Source organism: Magallana gigas, chromosome 3 (genome assembly GCF_963853765.1).
Source record: "Magallana gigas chromosome 3, xbMagGiga1.1, whole genome shotgun sequence".
Taxonomy (NCBI): Eukaryota; Metazoa; Mollusca; class Bivalvia; order Ostreida; family Ostreidae; genus Magallana; species Magallana gigas.
The window spans coordinates 57,645,143-57,667,000 of NC_088855.1; the positions used below are offsets into that span (position 1 = coordinate 57,645,143).

The 21,858-nt window shown below is 33.9% G+C and overlaps 2 protein-coding genes across 5 annotated transcripts in view; one reads left to right on the forward strand and one right to left on the reverse strand.

Annotated features, from left to right (window-relative positions):
- The first annotated feature begins 1,841 nt into the window (after positions 1-1,841).
- LOC105321523 (INO80 complex subunit B) lies at positions 1,842-7,438 on the forward strand. Its single transcript, XM_066080602.1, has 9 exons — positions 1,842-2,095; positions 2,507-2,693; positions 2,867-2,940; positions 3,158-3,309; positions 3,682-3,730; positions 3,997-4,097; positions 4,782-4,838; positions 6,541-6,656; positions 6,893-7,438. The coding sequence occupies exons 1-9, from the start codon at positions 2,050-2,052 to the stop codon at positions 7,044-7,046; spliced, it is 936 nt and encodes a 311-aa protein (XP_065936674.1). The 5' UTR covers positions 1,842-2,049; the 3' UTR covers positions 7,047-7,438.
- A 424-nt stretch (positions 7,439-7,862) lies between these two features.
- The window catches only part of LOC117692664 (uncharacterized), a 356,019-nt gene continuing 342,023 nt past the window's right edge, over positions 7,863-21,858 (reverse strand). Inside the window, exons 1-5 of one of the 4 annotated variants that reach the window (XM_034481275.2) lie at positions 20,306-20,368; positions 15,842-16,019; positions 15,477-15,602; positions 14,994-15,066; positions 7,863-12,355 (exon numbers count right to left, since the gene is read on the reverse strand). In XM_034481275.2, coding sequence (XP_034337166.2) covers positions 12,202-12,355; positions 14,994-15,066; positions 15,477-15,602; positions 15,842-16,019; positions 20,306-20,320 — 546 coding nt within the window. In that variant the 5' untranslated portion in view covers positions 20,321-20,368 and the 3' untranslated portion in view covers positions 7,863-12,201. Of the gene's footprint in view, positions 12,356-14,993; positions 15,067-15,476; positions 15,603-15,841; positions 16,020-19,078; positions 19,192-20,305; positions 20,369-21,858 lie in introns of those variants that run through there. The other 3 variants (XM_066080605.1, XM_034481273.2, XM_066080604.1) reach the window with 3 other exon arrangements.

Consider the following 21,858-nt stretch of genomic DNA (forward strand, 5'->3'; position numbering starts at 1 on the left):
CCACCGAAAAACCTTTTTGGTGATTCGGTCGTCTTCCATTGCCATAAGACGGTTCCAAAGTCGAACCATGTTTGTTATTAAAGTGTGTCTTGCGAATGCGTTTGAATCTGTCTATATCCACATTCACCACGGACTGCCAGGAGGAGGGGGGGGGGGTATTTCGATGGACTCCTAGGAATAATCGAATTGCGCGGTCCTGTACCATGTCGATCCTGTGCGATATTTGGTGTCCCCATACTCAGCATAAATAGTCGATTATTGGAGTGACACGATTGTGAAATAAAATGTCGTAGGTGTTTAAAAAAAAGATGAATTTTGAGATAATGGAACCCAAAGCCCGTCCTCCAGATTTAGCCAGATTTTCCGTGTTTGTTTTAAAATCTCTATTTTCGTCAAAGATGACTCCTAAGTATTTGTAAGAGGGTACATAATCGAGAGAATTATTTCCTTATTGAAAGATAACCAGGCTTTGTTTCATTTTACGCTTTCTGAAATGTATGACTCATGATTTGTTAATATTTATTTGGAGGTTCCAGTTGTTGCGCCATTCTGTCACCAAGTCTAGAATTGTTTACATACATGTATCAATTTATATATACATGTAGGCCTAAATGGTTATACAAAGCTGGGGTAATAAAAGCCTGTCGAATCTTACCTGCTTAGTTTTTTATAGCCAAAATAAAATTTTATATTTCTTCAACTTTAATTTTTGAATTTCCAACTCTTAATCTTTCGTTGTTATAACGATATGTTTTTTTTTCCAATTTCAGACGAATTTCTATTGATAAGAGCTTTAGTAAGGCCATGTACATATTGTAGATACAAATTCCAAGGCTTTGTTTAAATATTAATTGTCTCTTAGTGTGCGTCTTTCTAATCCGACACCCTCTTGTTTTACATGTATATGCTGATGTAAAATTTATTTGATTAAAAATTCTTTTGATATTTGATATCCAATACTGTACCGTTTACATTTAAACGTTTCAATCTTACTTATTTAAATGAAAACTTCTAGTTCAGACATATACAACAGTAAGATTCACGCCCAGTTTGCCTGTCATATAATGTATACTGTTATATTTACAAGAAATCAATTCAAACAAAATAGGTGGAAAATCCCAGATTTAACCGTTGGGTTGAAATTCCAACTTCAAAGTTGGAATTTTAAAGAAAAAAACACAGTATGACACCAATACGCTTCCGTAGTTACGGTATAACTAAAACATAGTTTTATCTATTTATTTGTTGATATTTATAACACACAATAAGACAAAATCAAATCCAAACTCGGCTATCCGTCATTTTAAGGTACGAGTTACTTTAAACATGTTAAAGCTGCTTGGTCCGATTTTTTTGTAATTACAGTATCAAATTTTTTTCCATACAAATCATTTATCTTAGAAAGTTATGGACTTTCTCCTATTTACACCAGCAGAATCAGTCTCCTTTCAAAGTTAGAAATATTCAAAGTAATAAAAATAATTTCTCTTTCGGCAAACGAAAAAACAAACCAAAATGCATCACGGGAATGTTTAGAAAAGGAAACCGATTGGTCACAAACCCCCCCCCCCCCCCCCCCCCCCCCCGAATGATTGGGGTTATTCAAACCGTATGCTATGCATCGATTGTAAAGAAAGCAGACTTTGGAAATATTAGCGAACAAAACGTACACATGTTTATTTGTAATTTGTCTGAGCATTTCGACCTTTATTTAAAGCGATGTCAAAGTCGTAATACAACCATACCCGTCTCGTCGTCAGGGGTGAAATTTAACATGAGGCGAAATAACGCGGTACCTTTTAATGTTGTTTGTTTTGTTATAGCAAATTTTTTACGTATTTTTCGTCATTGAAATTTGGCATAATTGATGGGTAAAACTACTGCAATGTCTATTATTATACATATACTTAGCATAGCCATCGTTTAAAAGCGTGCATAAAATTTGATATAAAATCGGACCAAGCAGCTCTAATATATAAATTTCCAATCATAACGGTTCTATTATTACCTTATCACTTCCGGAACTTTAGACCGAAAAAAAAAACAACCATGGGAAAGCGGAAAGAATCAGGAACAGAGGAAGATATTTTTTCAGGTAGATTCTAAACTGATTCAATTCTTAAATGCCTTTTCTTCCTAAAAATACTCTCAAAGAAGAGAAGGATAATATTTTTCGAGGAAATTCGGTTTGTCAAACGGTATTTTTCATTATCCAATATCCTGCTATATGTGCTTGATTTCTTACTGTTACTGTCAATTTAGGTCGCTCGTATTTGCTCGCAAACACACAACATTATGTACAAAAAGTTTGTCTATTAGGGTATTAACGATCTACACTCTGCAGCTGCTGTTTTCCCCGTCTTGCTCTGTTGCTTAAAAGAGGAGGTGTCAATGTGTCAAAGAAATCTTGGGATTTTTTGCTGAATATCAATTTCAATTACACTCCCATTGTATGTACAACATTCCTTATCAATGTCAAAATAATGCATAATATTTACTTTGACAGACTCCTCCGCAATCAGCCACAAGAAACACAAAAAGCACAAGAAGAAACACAAGAAGAAGAAGGACCAGGGGGAGGACTATGCTGTAGTTCCGGAGGGAGGGGGCATGTCAGGGGGCGTGTCAGGCGTGGGGGGCCCAAAGATCAAGCTGAAGCTTAAGATTGGTGGACAGACGATGGGGACAAAAAAGTATGGAATTAGTCTTCTAGATCCCTAATTATCATTAGTAGAGGGGCACTCCTCAATGTAATCAGATGTAGTTAAATTAAGTGATAATGGGATGTTATTAAAATTTTACGATAGAGAAGGTTTTTATTTGAAAACTTCCCATACCTGGTAATTGTTTTGATTTGATTTTATAGTTTGCCGTCGGTGGAGAAGACAGAGAACAGTGGAGATGATTCACCTGTGATTGACGTAACAGATGAAACTTGGGGTAGGTTACATATGTGTACATGTTGTTCACAGTAGGCAGAGCCTCCACAGAAAGAGGATATGAAGTAAAATATCCAGCAATCTGATGAATTCTTGTTTTTAAATTTTTTTTTGAAAATAATGATCAGAGGAAATATATGTACATGTACAGCAGATATAACCTTTTTTACCCTCCTAATGACAAACCATTATTGATGACAACCTTTGAATTTCCTTAGAGGGTGAAGAACCGTCATTTCCCACAAAGAAGAAGAGCGATGATACTTCAGACGAGGAGAAGGAGTGGCTAGAGGCGCTGGAGAAGGGGACACTGGACGACTCGGGGATGCTGAAGAGGAGCAAGGACCCCAAACTGATGACGGCCAGACAGGTAAGGCCGACTTTTGCTGTAATTAAACTAAACAGGTACTGCTGAATTGAGAGGGCTTGCTGATGTACTTATCATGTGTTACTGTCTCTGATACATTCTACATTGCCATTTTTATGCTCACAATATTTCCATTCAGCATTCACTCCTTTGTTCACCACTTTGTGTTATAAGTTCAGTGTGCATTGCTTTGTTCAACATTCACCAAGGGCTCTACTTGCCATGCTCTCTAGAACACTCATGTTCAGAATTCAAATTTGAAAATAAAAAGTATCAGGGGGTTTTGTGAGTGTCTTAATGTACTTAAAATTTGAAGAATTGTTTTTTAAACTTACATTTACATGCACATTAAATCTGCTTTGTTTGCATTAACAGCGAGCTTTAATTCATGGACAACAAGCAGAACTTCTTCAGTTGCCATCAGGTGTGTACATGTAATCACCCCCCTCTCCGTTTTGTATGCTATTATTGCAAGATTTACATAACAAATTAGTTACTTTATAATGAGAACTATTAAATTCAAATTCAAAAAGATTTGTCCATATAAACTCATTACAGCAGAATTTTTTTCTGTAATTGGATTAGTTGTTACGCCCAATGGGAAACTAGAAACCCCAAAATTGGTTCTACTCTCAATGAATGAGTACAAGATTAATCATAGTAAATAAATTAAAACTTTGACTTTAACAGGATATAAAACTGTTGAACTTACTGAAGAACAGGTGGAAAAAAGGCAACAGAGGGCCAAAAAACGGAGACAACAGGCTCAGGAGAAGCGGGAAAAAGACAAAGTAAGGCGCAGTATTTATGGCTATCGTTTATACCCATCAGAGAGTGAATGTCAGTATTTATGGCTATCGTTTATACCCATCAGAGAGTGAATGTCAGTGCTTTACTGTTTCTTAGAACATAACCCACTTTTTTATCCAATCAGCAGTCGCTAAATATTCTATTAAGTATGTTTTTAATTATTAAGAATTTCTTAAATTCACAGCGACGTCACATTTCGATCGACAGTTAAGACAGCCGTAAACAAAAGAGAGATAATGTCTGATTGACACAGAACTTTTAATCAGCCAATGAAAAAATGGGTTATGTTCTAAGTAAGTTAGAGCATATTAAGTAAGATTAACGTGATTAAGAAGGGGCTCAGTCGCTTCGCTCCCTCTGCCCCCTTCTTAATCGCTTAAATTTTACTTAATATGATCTAACTATGATATAAATTTACAAAAGAATAACATCTCTTTGGCATGAGTTAACCTGGTATTTTGTTATCTGAAAAGTTTGTCGCAATTTCAATTAAAGTTTTCAAGAATATTCAGGAGAGGAATAAATTTGAGAGAAATCTTAAGTAGAACTAAAGACTGATCACATGTTAACAAAAATATTGCTGCTGCAGCACTTGTCATTGAACATACCTGTAGCAGGTATATTGGTATATATTTTTATATTGAATTCTTTTTAATTCTTTTCAGAAACAAACATTAGATAGACTTCTTAAGAAGCAAGAGGCAAAGTCCAAAGGCCCAAAGGTAATTTTAAAAACCCAATGATTAAAGAACTATATATGATATTAGTCAAATTTGGCCCCCATAATTCGCTATTTTTAAAGTATTCAGGTACATTAATTTGTTGTGTTATTTTATAAAAGCGTTGACATAAAATATGTTTTTCACCTATTTATTTGATTTATATGCACTCACTGGCAGTATATGACGTCAGAAGTGACGCTATTTTCATAATTCAATCAAAATCAGTCAAAAATTGACATTTTTCTTATCTTTTTTTCGAGTGGGAAATATAGAGCGACTCTTTGAACAAGAACAAACTTTTTGTCACTTATAAGTACAGGAGAGATACATTTTTGGTGAAAATATTTTGTTTGTTCAAGCAGTCGCTCAATGTTTCCTTAAAGAATCAAAGTATTGAAGAACTGACGGGAGTTGATTTTGTCGATGTTTATTTATTTTAAAATCAGTGATATGTTATTTTGTATGACAAGTACATGTATTTTCTAATTTGAATTACGCACATTTTTATAATATGAATTTTTGGACTTTTTCGACAAGAATGCATGAAACCATATAAATAATGTTAAATAATATTTAAAGATAAAATTAATTCAATCAAACTATGTATCAGTTATAGAAATATTTCTCGAAATTCGACAAGAATGCAAGAAACCATATAAATAATGTTAAATAATATTTAAAGATAAAATTAATTCAATCAAACTATGTATCAGTTATAGAAATATTTCTCGAAAATTATATGGATCCAAGCAATATTGAACTCTGTTCTCGTTCAACCAAACGCTCGACTGACACCGTAAATCTCCGACAAGGATTTACGGAGAAAGCCGAGCGTCGAGTTGATCGAGACTATATTGAACTCTGGCGTAGGAATACATACCTGTACGACTACAAAAAATATTTAAATTGTTCGTACCATTTAAAATCTGACTATTTTCAAGGTATTTATAAATAAGTTTCCTTGAAAAACAATGCTTTAGCATACATTACATAGAATTCACCAATTATTTTCAAGAACTAAGTCTTGTCAGCAGCAATGATTTGTGCTGAGGTCCAAACATTGTTTCACTTTCGGTTTGTCTGAGTAACTGCATAGGAGAGTTGATTAAAATCAACTCCCAAAAACTGCTTCAAAACAAGCTGTTTTATGCTTAAAATGCTAAAATGGTGGGAAAAGGTAAACTTTATGATGTCATATTTTTATATTGAGGGCACTTAAATCAAAATGAAAATGATGAAAAAACTTCAAATGTATATTTGTACAAATAAATAAAGAATTACAGTAAAATGACAATGTTCATTTAAGTGGGCCATTTTAGGCTCAAACCATATATAGTCCTTTCTAATGATAAATTTGTATCTTTGCTTTGATATTTTGTTTATGGTGTCATTTAGGAATCGTCATATAAAAGTAAATTGATGATTGATGATTTTCTGTCTTTGATAGATGATGTGCCTGTAAAGCTCTTTAACAGTGTGTTTAGAGTTCAAATCATAGCCCAAAAGAATTAATCTTCAAGTTTCAAAATACATGCCAGAGTTATCTTTCTTTTCCTAGAAAATTCTTGATCAGTGCAGTAGCCTATCAATTATATTGGGGCCAAAGTAAGAAAAAAAATAATGAATAAATAAACCACTTGTATTAAATATACTGTGGTATTGTAATGAATGTCAATAAAAATGTTCAATTATTTGTTTGAAGATGAAAGGCTCCAGAAGGAGCAATGTTCCTCGAGTGCGCTACATTAACAACAAGTCAGAGATCTCCATCAGTGTTCCTACAGGGATACAGTTTCCCTTCCCTCCACAGAGAGCAATGTAAGTAATATCCAGGTTATAATGATCTCTCTTTGGTTTTGATTATATTTACTGCAAGTCTCTCTGCCTGTAGAGTAGACACACCATCTTAGTTTACACAAAAATCATCCAGATTTTTTTATAAGTGTTTCAAGCTGTATTTCAAATAATCTACTTCACACGAATTATCTAATAATTCAAATGATTTTGCATCTACAATATTTTGTGGAGTTGTTGATTATTTTTAACTGTTGCAGGCCCCCCAAGCAGGCAATCAGCTGTGGGGTGGGTGGGTGTACCAACCAGAAGAAGTACTCCTGCTCCAAGACAGGAACCCCTCTGTGTAGTTTGGACTGTTACAAAAAGAACCTGCTGCAGAATGCTGCCCAGATCCCAATCCCTGCCACTTGATGGCTTATCCTCTGACCTTGACCCAGCTATGAGGGTACTGTGCTGTGTTATGCTGAAGATGGCATTCACATTGAACAGCCACTGATAGAAATCTGACCATGATGGTAATGGAGGCAGGATAAATTTGTCAGTGCTGTATTATACTACTGTACAGTCAGTGTCATACTCAAGTCAAAGAACAAGTTCTCGTCTGAGTAATAAAACTGTACTGTCTGTTCATGGGTTATGTCTTGAAACTCTTAAAAAGATTTAATTTTGGGACAATGTTTGTGTATTCAGTCCACACTCTCTCATTTTGACCTTTGTTCTCTAATTCTAAATATTTCAGCCAATTATGTAGTCTTGTATTAGTACAGAAATAGGAGAAGGAATAAATGATTGATAAAACTCTGTGTGGAAAGTTATGTTTAAAAAATATATTGATGTCTTTTTATTTTATTAATTTCTTCAATGAAAAATCAAACCAACTGGACAGAATGATTATATAAATTTGACATGATCCTGGGTTGATAAAAATTAACAACTTGTCAAGTAAGACTAGCAAAATGACTGATTATCAGTTTCAGTTTAGACTAATCACTATGGCTTCTTGAAACTGTGTAATGACTTTAACCAATTTTCATAGATGTCAATTTGTTAATGATGTATCACATAACACACCCTTTGATCCAATTGCCATAATTTAAACCGCAATGCTTCTTAAATTAAATATCTTATCACATTTGAGAAATGTTTCATTTTCTTCCTATGGAGTTCTTAAGATCGAATATTTGAACTCCTCAACAGTTGCACTTGAGAAAAATGAAAGAAACTCGATGAGCGTTTAACATTTATTTATTAGAAGATACTACAAATGAAAGCGATAGACTGACGGGGTAATCGGGTGAAAAATGAACAAAATGTACAATGCTAGAAAAGAGAGACTTGCTTTTAGATAAGCTCGTTAATATAAACAAAGTGTTACAACATAATTAATAGTCACCGGATTCGTGATAACAAATTCATTGAAATACATGGATACAATAATGCTGGAATACATCTGACTTTTGAACTAAATATACTGACTGACCTCATGTACCATTTTATGGTTTGAATGAATAAACCGAATTGAATTGAACTGGAAGACACACACATATATATATAGCACTGAATAGAATCAACAATACTAAGCATCTAGCTTAAAAGTGTCGGATCTAATATATAGATACTAAGCAAGTAGACTGAATATATAAAGAACTAAAAATGGCAAACGACAGGAACAATAGAAACTACTTAAGAAACTATAAATAAGAACAGCTGTTTTTTGAACATCTTTCGTTCACGTTCGTAAAGAAGGTGTTGATACTGCCGCCGATCGCTCTAAAGTCTTTAATTTAGTAGTAGCTTTAGATTTTGTTTTCTATGATTTTTACTCCTGTAATTTATTTTTTTTGGTCATGAAGAAGGGACTGGTTGTTCCGAAAATTTGACAAGTTCTATTGTTCGTGTCGTTAGCCATTTTCATACTCTCTCTCTCTATATATATATATCTATATTATAGACGAACATTAAATTAACACGAAAGCTGCCATTCCTCAAAATAAATAAAATTGGCTGCAAGCCTGTAGTTCCCGGCTGAAAAAAGTAAAACTGTAATACTGTTCTGTAATACTCGACATAACATAAGAAAAAATATTATTTTTCCAGTCGCTGTGTAAAATTTTACAAAATAAATACATAAAAGGTTGAAAACTGAAAAAAGTTCTTAAAAATTTAAGATTAATATTGCAACAAGGCAATGTACACGTATAGATCCTCTATTGTAAATAAGACAAAAACCAAGAGGTCCAGGGACCACATCGCTCACCTGGACAACAATGCCGTCGAAAATCAGATGTATGGAGTCATTTACAAAACATCTTGACAATTTAGTAGAATTAATCCTGTATAAAAAGATTTTTGAATTTTTCTCCAGATTTTCCTCCAGGTATGTTAAAACATTGATCTCATGTCGTACCATGATGATTTTATAATAGTCATATCACACACATGAATTGAGCTTTGTGGTTCTAGAGATCTTAATAATTGTTTATTTATACATTAAAAAAATATTTAGATTACGACAAAAATATGGAGCTCAGATCCACTCTATAAAAGAAAAGATATTGAAGTTTTACAAAATGACACTATTTGGATGATATGATACGCATACGCCTGTTTAACTCAAAACATATTCCAAATATTGAACATATTAAAGGATTACAAATCGTTGTTATGTTAAATGTACATTGTTTTCAATGATTTATAAATAAATATCAGATTTGTCGATATTTTAATTTTGCAGTATCCTATCCTTACTTATGTAGGCAAATTTTACAATTCTTATTCACCCCTCCTCTTATGTAACATTCCACATCCCAATGTGGCCCTACCCTACCCCCGGGGACCGTGGTTTGAACAAACTTGAATCCAACCTACCTGACGATGCTTTAACACAAGTAAAGGCTTTTCTGGAAAATTGGTTTTCGAAAAGATCCTCCTCCTATATTGCCCCCCCCCCTTTTTTTTTTTTTTTTTTTTTTTACAAATCTGAATCCTCGTTACCTAATACTGCTTTATGCCAAGTTTGGATAAAATTGATCCAGTGGTTCTTAAGAAGAAGATAAATAGACGGACAAAAAGTGATAAAGAAAAGCTCACTTGAGATTAAAACTAAAAAACAAATCTCCAAAACAAACCCCAGAAAAGAAAAACAGTAAAAAGCAAACCTTATTACACCCAACAAAAAATAATAATAAGAACAAGAGGCCCATGGGCCACATCGCTCACCTGAGCAACAATAGGTATAATAAAATCAGCTAAATGGAGTCATAATATAAACTATCTGGACAATGTGGTATAATACATGTACATTTAGATCCTGTATAAATAAACGTCCCTTTTTTCACCTTGGATATTCTTATGTTTTTAATCAAGTCCCTTTTCCAACAGGATGATTTTATAGTCATATCACCTGTTGAGCATTGCAGTTCTCAAAAAGATCCTAAACAATTGTTTATATATGGGATATAAACGTATATCAAACTCTGAACCCCTTGAGAGGCCCAAGAATTGTCCAGGGGCCAAAGTCCAAACAATTTTTTAAAAGTATCAGCACTATGTCACAATGCTTGCATATATGTAAAACCATATAACATAACATTTCAGTTTTTGTGAATATATATATATATAATTAAAATATTTTCCTTTGTAAAATTTAATCTCCAATGTGACACTATCCTACTCCTCAAGTAAAGATTCAGCTTTTCAAAGCAGGTGGTTTTTAGAAAAAGATATTTTATAAATTGTTCTACTAATATTTATATAAATCCCCCCTCTTCCACGTTGTGACCCCATCCTACCCCCGGAAATCATGATTTGAACAAAATTGAATCTACCCTACCTGAGGATGCTTCCACGCAGGTGTAAGCTTTTCTGGCCAAATGGTTTTTTAGAAGAAGATCTTAAAAGATTAACAAAAAAAAAAATTCCAGTTTAAAAGTTTGACCCCCAATTGTGGCCCCATCTTACCCCCGGGGGTCATGACTTTAACAACTTTAAATCAACACTACATAAGGATACTTCCGCATAAGTTTCAGCTTTCCTGGCCGATTAGTTTCTGAGAAGATTTTTAAAAAATTACTCAATATACATTCCTATGTAAAAGTTCCACCCCATTGTGGCCCCACCTTACCCCGGGGACCATGATTTGAACAAACTACTTAAACCTACACTATACACTATACACACTGAGGATACTTCCACACAAGTTTCAGCTTTCCTGGCTGATTAGTTTCGGAGAAGAAGATTTTAAAAGTTTTACGTTATATATTCCTATGTAAATGTTTGACCCCCCAATTTTGGCCCCACACTAACCTTGGGGTCATGATTTTCATAACTTTGTATCAACACTACTTGAGGATACTTCCACACAAGTTTCAGCTTTCATGGCTGATTAGTTTCTGAGAAGTTTTTTAAAGATTTATTCTATATATTCCAATGTAAAACTTTGATCCCCCCCTTGTGGCCCCACCTTATCCCAGGGGATCATGATTTGAACAAACTTGAATCTGCACTATCTGAGTATGCTTCCACACAAGTTTCAGCTTTTCTGGCCAAATGGTTTTTGAGAAGAAGATTTTTGAAATATATCAACAAATTTTAAATTAATTCTAATTATCTCCCCTTGAAAGAGAGCATGGCCCTTTTTTTTAAACAAACTTGAATTACCTTTACCCAATGATGCTTTGTGCCAAGTTAGGTTGAAATTGGCCCAGTGGTTCTGGAGAAGAAGTCGAAAATGTAAAAAGTTTACAGACAGAAAGACGGGCGGACAGACGGACGCCGGGCAAAAAGTGATCAGAAAAGCTCAGCCGAGTTTTCAGCTCAGGTGAGCTAAAAACTGTGCTGTAACACCCTAGCTGGTTCTTATAAGGATCCGCTATCCAAAAAAATTGATAGCACAAGACAGCTTATGTAGTAACAACTTTTCTCTGCAAAGTTGCATTTGCAATACATGTATTCTTTACCAAAGTAAACGGCTTTCTTTATGTAACTTAATCCATTTAAAACTAAAACTACCGAGTACAAGAATAAATATGTGTTGAGGGATCGGTTTCTATTACTTGACATTTAAAAACGATTGACAGCTCATAATTCAACAGAAAATCTGAAAATCATTTCTACAAATTCTTAAATTGTTCGTACGATTCATAGAATCGTTTGTGTATTTTTAAAAATGTTGCTGCAAGACTAATCATAATTTTTTTTATGTGGATTGAAATAATTGTTTGTACAGCTCCTTCTGAAAATCTGTTAAACCATACATTTATGCATACATCAGCACCAAAACATAACAATAGAACATACGCATGATTATCATTTCCCTAAGTACTGTACTTGATGTACAGAAGCAGGTACTGAAAATATATATTATACTCATGCTTTATACCGCAACATAATGGTATTATACGAATTCAAACAATAGAATGCTTTCATGTTGAGTTAAAATGACGATACCTTTGCGCTAAAAATAAAATTTAAAAGCGGGGCTCATTGTAACCATATATAATGAATATCACAAAAACTTTTCAGAATTAATTTCTTTTAAAAGCGAGTTTATAAAGAGCCTGGCACACTAAAACTGTATGAAGACTAAACAACTTATTAGATAAATCAACACCAGTGGGGATAAGCTCCATGCATCGCTGCTGGGGCCACTTCCTGGACTGGCGGTGGTGTCTCTGGTGATCGCGATGTCCTTTTGGTTGATGGCCACTGTGGGGTCGTTGCTATTAAGGTATACAATGATTAATCAAAATTAAATTGAAGATCAATGTGTTTTCAGTAAAAAATTCAATTAATGTAAAAAAATAAAAAAAATTTGAAAAACTGCTCTCAAAACATCGTACTTGTACTATGTTACATGATGTACAAAATAACACTTTACTTTGTAAAATCTGTAAAAATAGATACCAGTTGATACAAACAAAATTACATGTATAAGGAAAAGATGAAATTTCAAATAATGTTAAACTTAAATTTTTTTTTATAAAACTTCTTTAAAAATATTCTTATATTTTCCGCCTTTCGATAGTAATAACAGGAAAATGTTGTATTAAGGACGTTGTTTACTCAGGGTTTGAGTTCTCAAATTCGGATTGTTATAAAGCTCAATGTCATGAGTAAAATTTGTTCTAAACACTAAAAGTATTTATGAAATGAATTATTATTGACAAACCATTCGATATTTTTAATTCGGATTGTTATAAAGTTCAATGTCATGAGTAAAATTTGTTCTAAACACTAAAAGTATTTATGAAATGAATTATTATTGACAAACCATTCGATATTTTTACTTTATTATGGAATTAGGCTGAAACAAAGTTGGACTTTCACCAAACAGATTTTGTTTTTCACTGAAATATTTTTGGTAGTACTGTAATATTCAAAGTTACGATTTTATTTGTTAGGCAACATTATTTTGCATATTTTCTTTAGGTTTTATCTCACTTTTTCGTTTAGATTTTCGAATGGCACGCACTAAAAAAAATATTGAAAAATGCTTAAAACGATCATTGACCTCATATAACTTTTATGACTAAGGTCAATATACCTAGTTTAATGCTATAAATGTTTTAGTATTATCATCATTCAGTTTTTTGTAAAATTAAATAAAAAAGGGTAGGAATTTGAAAACTGGTAGAGGAAATTCGGACTGGAATATTCATAAAAATTGTGAATGAAATCTTATTGCTATTCATTAACTGTATTTCATTTTTAAAAAAAGTTTAGCAATTTGTATTATTTTCACAATTAAGAAAATTTCTTAAATTCTTCTTTTCTTAAATTTTCAAAAAATATTCAATGACCATTATCTTAAAAAGTAGGTCATTGGCCCACTTTTTTGAAAAAGAAAAACAGCACTACCATGATAGGTCTTTAACACACAATAGATGGTTTTTCATTATCACCATGCAGTGGAATTTTTTTCATTCTGAGTAAACGTATACCTTAATTAATCATTTTAAAGAGGAGTTCATGAGCTTGTTTAATTCCGTTTTTTGGGAGACTGTAGGCATTCTAGATATATTTTATTAGTTAAAAATGGACAAAATTTCAAAATTTGTTCTTTATTTCCTTTATATTTTATTAAAAATGACGGTTTACACCATGAATTTACATTGTTTTTACCAAAGATTTTAGTTCCGGTACACCCGCTATTAGTATGAAGCATCATTGAAAGGATCTTAAATTTTATAAACGTGTAGGCATCTTTCATTTACTAGATCTTGACCCTAACGACTACATGTTTATGAATTATAATTGTAGTGGTCAGAAATTGACCAATAGAAAATGTTTTAGTGGAAGTAAAGAACCTGGTTTTTTATGGGCTGATCACTTATAGCATTCAGTGGCACTTGGCTACGGATACGGGTTTTCTATAGTTTTTTTTTTTTAAATTATCTTAAGTTTTTCCTGGCCGACCTGATGCACTTCGCATTTTTTCGTTCATTTGTAATATGACCATTATTTACATATATGTCAGGTCGAAATACAATATGGGGTTATTGTATTGTATAATGTAATTAAATATTGTGTTGAAATTAAAATGCAATAATTACGGCGTTCAACCGACATGCACGGCTGGCTGTCATATATTGCACATGTATGTTGTTGTTTATGTTTATAGTAAGTGAAATAAATTAATATACTTGCATTTTGTAACATGATGTACAAAATAACACTATTTTTTGTGATATCGTAGTAAAATGTAAAACCAACTCTTGGTACTTATGGATCCATGCTGGAAGATCACATTTAAAAAGGGATTGCATGTACAACCTTGTACTTTTTTTTTTATTGATTCGTTGCATTCCTTTATATAAACTTGCATTTTTGGAAGCATGCCTTTGTTTATCGAGCCGAGCCGCTCTTTTCTATATCGGGTGGTGACTTGCACTAAATAGACTAAACTCTGATAAATGGATGATTCTCATCATATACAAACACTTTATAGCATTTGATAAACCTTCCTTTTTTGAGCAAAATGCAAGCAAAATATGATAATCAACATTGATATGGAATACAAAAGTTCATTGATCCAGATCAAACGCAATTTAAAGCGGCTTTTCATATCCACCAATTAAAGCTTACAACAAATTGATTCTCTAAACAATGTGAGGCATGTCGTAACTTGAACATTTTCCTTCTTTTTCCCCCTTCAAAGATCTGTCATTATTGTGACGCTGTGATAGGCAGCGTAAAACACAAAACTATTTCAATTCAAACATCGGTTAGCACCTGACATCAATGCATAGGCAGAGATTATAATAATCGACCGGGTATACATTACACCTGAAAGAAAAGGCCTCATATTTCGCAAGGTATTTAAACAGGGAAATATATCTACCTCTTAAATATATTTACCTAGTTATGTTTGGACAGCTACTGTCGGCCAGATAACACTGCTTTACAGGATTTATCTTCTGACAGGATGGATCTGTTCAAGGTAATTTTTTAAAATTTTTGTTGTGGTAAAAGAAAAGAAGTAAAACATTTATCAAGTAAATGTTACTATAAGTAAAGTAAGCAAATATTTGCCTCCTTAATGCAAGGTTTTTATAGTCGATAAACAAGATAATTATATCAACATGCAACATAATGTAAGAAATATACTATAAATTAACAAATAATTGATACATTTAATTATTGATAATGATATCATGATATTTATTCACGTGATTCTTTTCAAAATCGATAAATTTGCATTTATTTTGTTTGCACAAACAGATGGAAGTATAGACCACAAGTTTAAAACTTCCTTTATATCGATTACCGCAGGACGACACAGTGTTCCCTATTGAAAACTCTAATAAACACATTACAAATCTTTGAAACAATGACACTTACGACGATGAATTTCATTGGAGTTATAAGATTCTGTCGGACATCCGCTGAAATTTGTTTTTCTGACACAACTACTAATAGAATCAATGCGAGCCTCTTTTAGATACGGGTTGTAGATGACACAGTAACCTAAAATGTAGACAAAAAATTAGTATTGATATTATTGGAATTGTAAGGAATTTAATATTTCATCGACCGTTCGATAATAATTTTCATTTTTTTAACCCTTTAAAAATGCAGAATATCAATATTTTTTTTCTACAACCTTTGCAAATGTTTTTAAAATTGCATGAAATCTTTGCAAAGTACCGAAATAATGCTAGCTACGATGAATTATTGTATAAATAATTTTGTATAAATACTGGTACCATGTTGTATCAATTTAACTGTAAGACAGGCTTCCACAGACCCGTTCAGATAGAGTGAAGGGAGACAGTGATACTCCTGGGGATTAGTGCAGATATAGGATGCTGATCTCTGCATCCATGATGTCTCGTTAGTAGGACATTCCATCGAAACAGTAGACATGGTAGAGTTTACCACAATCTGGAAAACAAAGCATTAACTGTTTTTGCAACACCTTTTTCTCAAAAGAAACAATTTCTTAAACGCCAAAGGGACATTTTGTGGTGTGACCGGTCAGCAGAGGATGCTCACTCCTCCTAGGCACCTGATCCTACTTATATCTTTTTAGAGGTCCGTGTTGCTCTGCTTTGAATTTGTATTTCGTTTTATGGATTTTGAGGTGGTTGACAGTTTGAGTTTGTTATTGTCGTTTTTCATTCAAAATATGAGGGTAGTCAACAGGGCGGGTACTACTTGTAGCTCCAATGTAAAAGAAATCTGGCGAGTGCCCCTACGCTTAACAGGCCTCCGTAACGCATGAAGAGTCAGCTCTAACCGAATACAACGGCTGGTACGTCCCATGTGTTTCAATACGTATGTGAAACATACGGGGTGAAGACACGTATGTTAAACATACGTAAAACGTATGTTGCACATTTTGCTGTTATTTGTATTTCAAACACCATTTTATACATATTTTTTATTAAATATGACTACCGCCAGTTGATCTATATAAATATGAGTATAATGATGTCCTGTATTTTAACGTTACCTAAAACTTGTTCAGTATAGATGGTGGCATACTGAAAAAGCATATTAAACAAGATATCACCAGTCTTAAAATTCTGCGGGGGTTGTAGTGCGTGGTGACGCACATTTCAAAACATGCTCACATTGCTGCAATGCTGACATTGCAAGAGAGCATTGCCAAGCGGAATTTGATTATTATTATTTAAAATTGTGATAACACACTATTGCGATTTCCATGGAAGATCTAGGCAAAGTAACATGAACAGGAAAACGCAATGGGCAAATATGCAATGGGCGATACCACAGACAATGACAAAAACTCATCAGAATGTGTGGGAAAAATGACTGTATCGAAGGTGGCACTTTTTGCCCATTAAACCATTACCTGATGGAAACACCAAAATACAGATTGATCACATTATGATTAACATAAACGGAGACACCCTAAAGAATATGCTAGCGATGCGCAATGCAGATATTGGCAAAACCACAATATTGCCATAGCTAAGAAAGGCCAAGATCAGGACTAGAATAAACAAGCAATTCGATATTGCATTTACCATCGCAAGAACCCAGGTATCGGAGACGAATGTAACATCACGCACATAAATACAGCTAACTCCAAGAACAGAAAGCGATCACTAGCGATCATTATCAACCATTCTGTGAGGCCACGAATGCTGCTGTAGAAGTCACTGATACAATTACATAGTACATCATTAAAGAAAACATTCTAGATGCTATTTCACAGAAACGGAAGAAAGGGTAGAAAACAGAGAAAAAGATAAGGAAGTCAAGAAGTCCGCGAAGAGAGATAGAAGCAACCAACAGAGGAAGCAAATACAGCCGCTTAAGGAAAGACATGAGAACTATTCATTTTACAGCGCATCACAGCGGTCATAAAGGGCATTCTGAACATATCAGAATTCTCAGACACCCGACAGGGGACTTAACTTTTCGGACCTTTCAGTTGCAGGAACATACTAGTATCAAGATTGCATGATTTAAATTTTTTTTTATTGAAGTTGGTTTTTAATAATGTTAACGTCAATTTCAAATTGTTCTAGGGATAAATACATCATATATAATTTTGTCTCAATACTTTATTCAAATATTTTTCAATGATTTATTTCAAGTTCAAGTTCTTTATTCCTAGAGACAAATGTCTCATAGGTTATACAATATATATATGAACATATACATATTAAATAAACAGTAAGAAAAAAAGTGTACATAATCAATTTGGATAATTCACATGAAGAGTTCGTTGCTTGTTTGCATAATATAATATCTACCAAAATTACACAGTATTTTAAACAGTAGTTAAACTCCATTTTATTAAAATTTAAAATAGATATACATTGTACCTGTGTACCCACCCACCCCTGTTCTTTTTTAAAAGTCGACATGAGAGGATAGGAAAGACTCAACGTCGAATTTTTTAATCCAACATGCACTGATCATAATTGAAAATTGATTTGTCGTGTAAAAATGGGCTCAGAAAACATCAAAGTGAATACCATAGTAATTTACATGGAAGCATTTAATACTAATGTTGCATACAACTAGCTTTTTCACTCTCAATATACAATAACTATTTTTTTAATTCCATGATGTACACATTCTTCTTTTATTTATAAAAAAAAATTTAAAAATCAATGTCAGAGGTAATAAATAAAATCAGCAGATTTTTGGTAGGTTTAAAAAGATGTTTTGTTAAGTTTAACGAAAGCAGTCTTGTTTGAGGTCCACGTCGAGTGTCTGAGATCCGGAAAGGAGCAGCCCGGATTCAGGAAGGGAAATCATGTTAAGATCACAATTTTGTACTTGATACAGATACTGGAGCGAGTGAGTGAACAGTGTACTGCATGTTGTATTTGTCGACTTTGGGAAAGCCTTCTGGAATTCCTACGGAAGATCACCAAGGCATTACCCCGAAACTGGTTCACATATCCAGTCCGTCTGGTGTCATAAGTTCCTCTTTATGTAAGCAATGAATTAACTTATTAAACTCGATATAAACTGTCCACTTGTTTTACAACTCTGATTTTCTGAAACCGAGAAGAATTGACGAAAAATGTCTTCTTTATGAGTAAAATATAAAGCAGGATTTGTACTTAGTTTTTTGAAGTGACAGAAAGTCAGATTACCCTCTTATTAAGAAATGATGTATGATGAAAATAACTATGACATTGCGCCAATAATTCTTAAACTATTTTTAGGCATGACATCAGTAGTATTAAAAACCAGCTTGATTTGATTTCTTCAACATATTTAAGGCCGCGTAATACTATTAAAACCATTTTACAACGGTAAATTTAACTTGTCTGTATTGATTATTCACATTACACACGATAGTTATGTAATTAATGTAACACTTGAAAAATGCCCTGATAACAAAGAAAGACGCGCGTAGAGACTGGCAATGTCTGTCTGATAAGAACGACATGCAGGCAAGGAACTAGTAAGTTGTGGTAAGAAGAACGACGGGACATGTATTATCTACTTACCACGAACGTCGCACTGAACAGAATAAATGAAAAAATGGAAGACTGCATAACTACATCTGAAGAAGTTAAAAAAAATAGTCACAAAACCTTGGGTGGCAGGGGATAGTTTCGACCCGGTCAAAATTTTGAAATAAAGGGAGAACCTGGGGTTTGGCTGGTTATTTGAGGGGTATAAATTAATAGAATATTTATTGCATTATTTTGTGGATAGAGGAGCTCATGTCAATTTCATTGATATATAACACTTTATTACTGGTAGCACATTTCATGAGATATGGAATGAAAATGCGAAACAGTGGCCAAAATTTTCACTTTCGGTTTTGTGCTTGAAAAGTAGGGTGGGTTCAGAACACGAAATGTCACTCGAAAAGAAGGTGATTGACCCCCCATCAATTGGTGATTATTTGCATGGGTATACATTAAGCTACCAATCCTATGGTAGTTTATGGCAGTTGCTCGGGACTGGAGCGTGGTTCTGGACCCGTGAAAATGTGAAAAAAGGGCCATTTTTCAGAAAATTTTGAGACCGTCCCTGGCTATTCTTTATAGTGCTATATGTAAGTTGTACTTGTTTTATTCTGAAATGTTTTAAAATTCTCAAGAGTCGGGACCATGTGTCCCCTGCATGCAAACCAATTTTAGCAAATTTAAAAATCCACTGAAAAATTAAATCACATATATGAGCACTATCTGCCTCACATTTCCTCGACCAAAAAAACTATCCCCTGCCACCTTGACATTGAGAAGATGAGGTGCATGTGAGGGATAGCATAGTCGAGGCAAAATCATTTCAGGCATTCTTGTATTAATTTAATTTCTTCTGCATGAACAGCCCATTTCTTGCCGACTGGAAAAGTTTTACACCAAAATCATCTTCGCTAGCCAAGGGTTTCCGATACACTACGCTTCTCATAAACCCTTGGCCGATATGCATTGCAAATTGCCGGTCACAGGTGGCGCCGTCTGAACTTTGCTTGAAAAGAACGATAATTCTGTTCGCAGAGATTAGCCAATAGAAAAATAGCTTTTATATCCGTTTCGGTAGCAAAAGATAAACTATGGCCACCTCCGCCCACGGGCCCTGGAAGTTATTGTAAATATATTGCATGTGCATGTATAAAAAAGTAAGGGTAGGACACTCTTTTGGGGGTGAAATCGGGTTTGACGAAGTCGGGGCGTTCCTCAAACGAAATTTCGCGATAAATCGTTCAAGTATACTTTACTTACGACATATGTATACATTCGTTCAGCTCCAATGCTGTTCCGTCGAAGAAAAAGGTGTTTTTAGCCTAAGAATTTCGGTAGACTGGTTTACATCCGGTTTAATCGCAGTAAATCGAAAGGTAAGTTCTGATTGGTCATCACCTTTGATAGGCCAATATATCTTATATGTCTTTTCTTATCAATATTTGTCAATCTTTTTCATTGTTGAAAGACCAAACTACCCAGTATCTATATGCATAACTCCTTTCAAACACTTGATACATACTCACCATGACAAAATGAATTGTTTTTCAGTGTACATGCTATAACATTTAAATATGCCGCTTAAACTTTCTTTTAGCATCAGTTTCGCCACCTATTGACGAGCAGAAAAATGACCAATCAGAACTTATCTTTTGATTTACTGCGATTAAACCGGATGTAAACCAGTCTACCGAAATTCTTTAGGCACTTGGATGTATAAAAACACCTTTTTCTTCGACGGAACAGCATTGGAGCTGAACGAATGTATAAATATGTCGTAAGTAAAGTATACTTGAACGATTTATCGCGAAATTTCGTTTGAGGAACGCCCAGACTTCGTAAAACCCGATTTCACCCCCAAAAGAGTGTCCTACCCTTACTTTTTTATACATGCAATATATTTACAATAACTTCCAGGGCCTGTGCCTCCGCCGAGATTATTCGGACCAAACTTGGAATCGAAAAATTAACCGATTTCCAACAACAAGCCATAAATGCTTTGTCAGAAAAACGTGATGTGTTTGTGGGGACTAAAACTGGAAGTGGCAAAACAGTAATATATGAAGGCATCGGCATATTAAACGAAAGTGTGACAGTAGTGTTAGCACCACTCCAAAGCATAATGGAGGAGCAGGTTGAAAGATTGAACAAGCTAAATATCTCTGCTATATACATAAAAAGTTCCCAAATGCATGTAAACGATGTCATTGCTGGGAAATGCACGTTTATATATGGGAGTCCGGAAATTCTTATTGACACTATAAAGTGGAGAGAGATGTTTCGGCACCCTTTATTCGCCAGAAAACTGGGCTTAATTGTCGTCGACGAAGCTCACACCATTTTGCAGTGGTAAGAAATTTTATGTTAAAAAACTTATAATCAGTTTCTTTCATAACATCTTAATTTTCAAAAGATAACTATCTGATTCAAATAATTATATGTGCAAGTACACAAGTACAGATTGTTTTATGATATTGTGATTAAAAGTTTCGTATTCTATATAGGTTTATAGATGTAAATAAATTTTATTATTAAATTCTATTTGATTTTGCATCTTAAGTAATTATTTCTGATTTGTTTACCAAGGGGAGAGAGTCATAATGAAGAGGAGCCTTTTAGGGAGTGCTTTTCTAGAGTAGGAGAACTACGCTCTTTGTGCCCAGCAACTCCAGTTCTTGCATTAACCGCAACAGCCAGTCCCACTAACCGACGCAAAATTATGAAAAGTCTCTGTTTTAAAATGAATCCTTGTGTGATAGTGGACAGCCCAGACAGAAATAACATTAAAATTTCTGTAAAAAAAGTCAAAAACA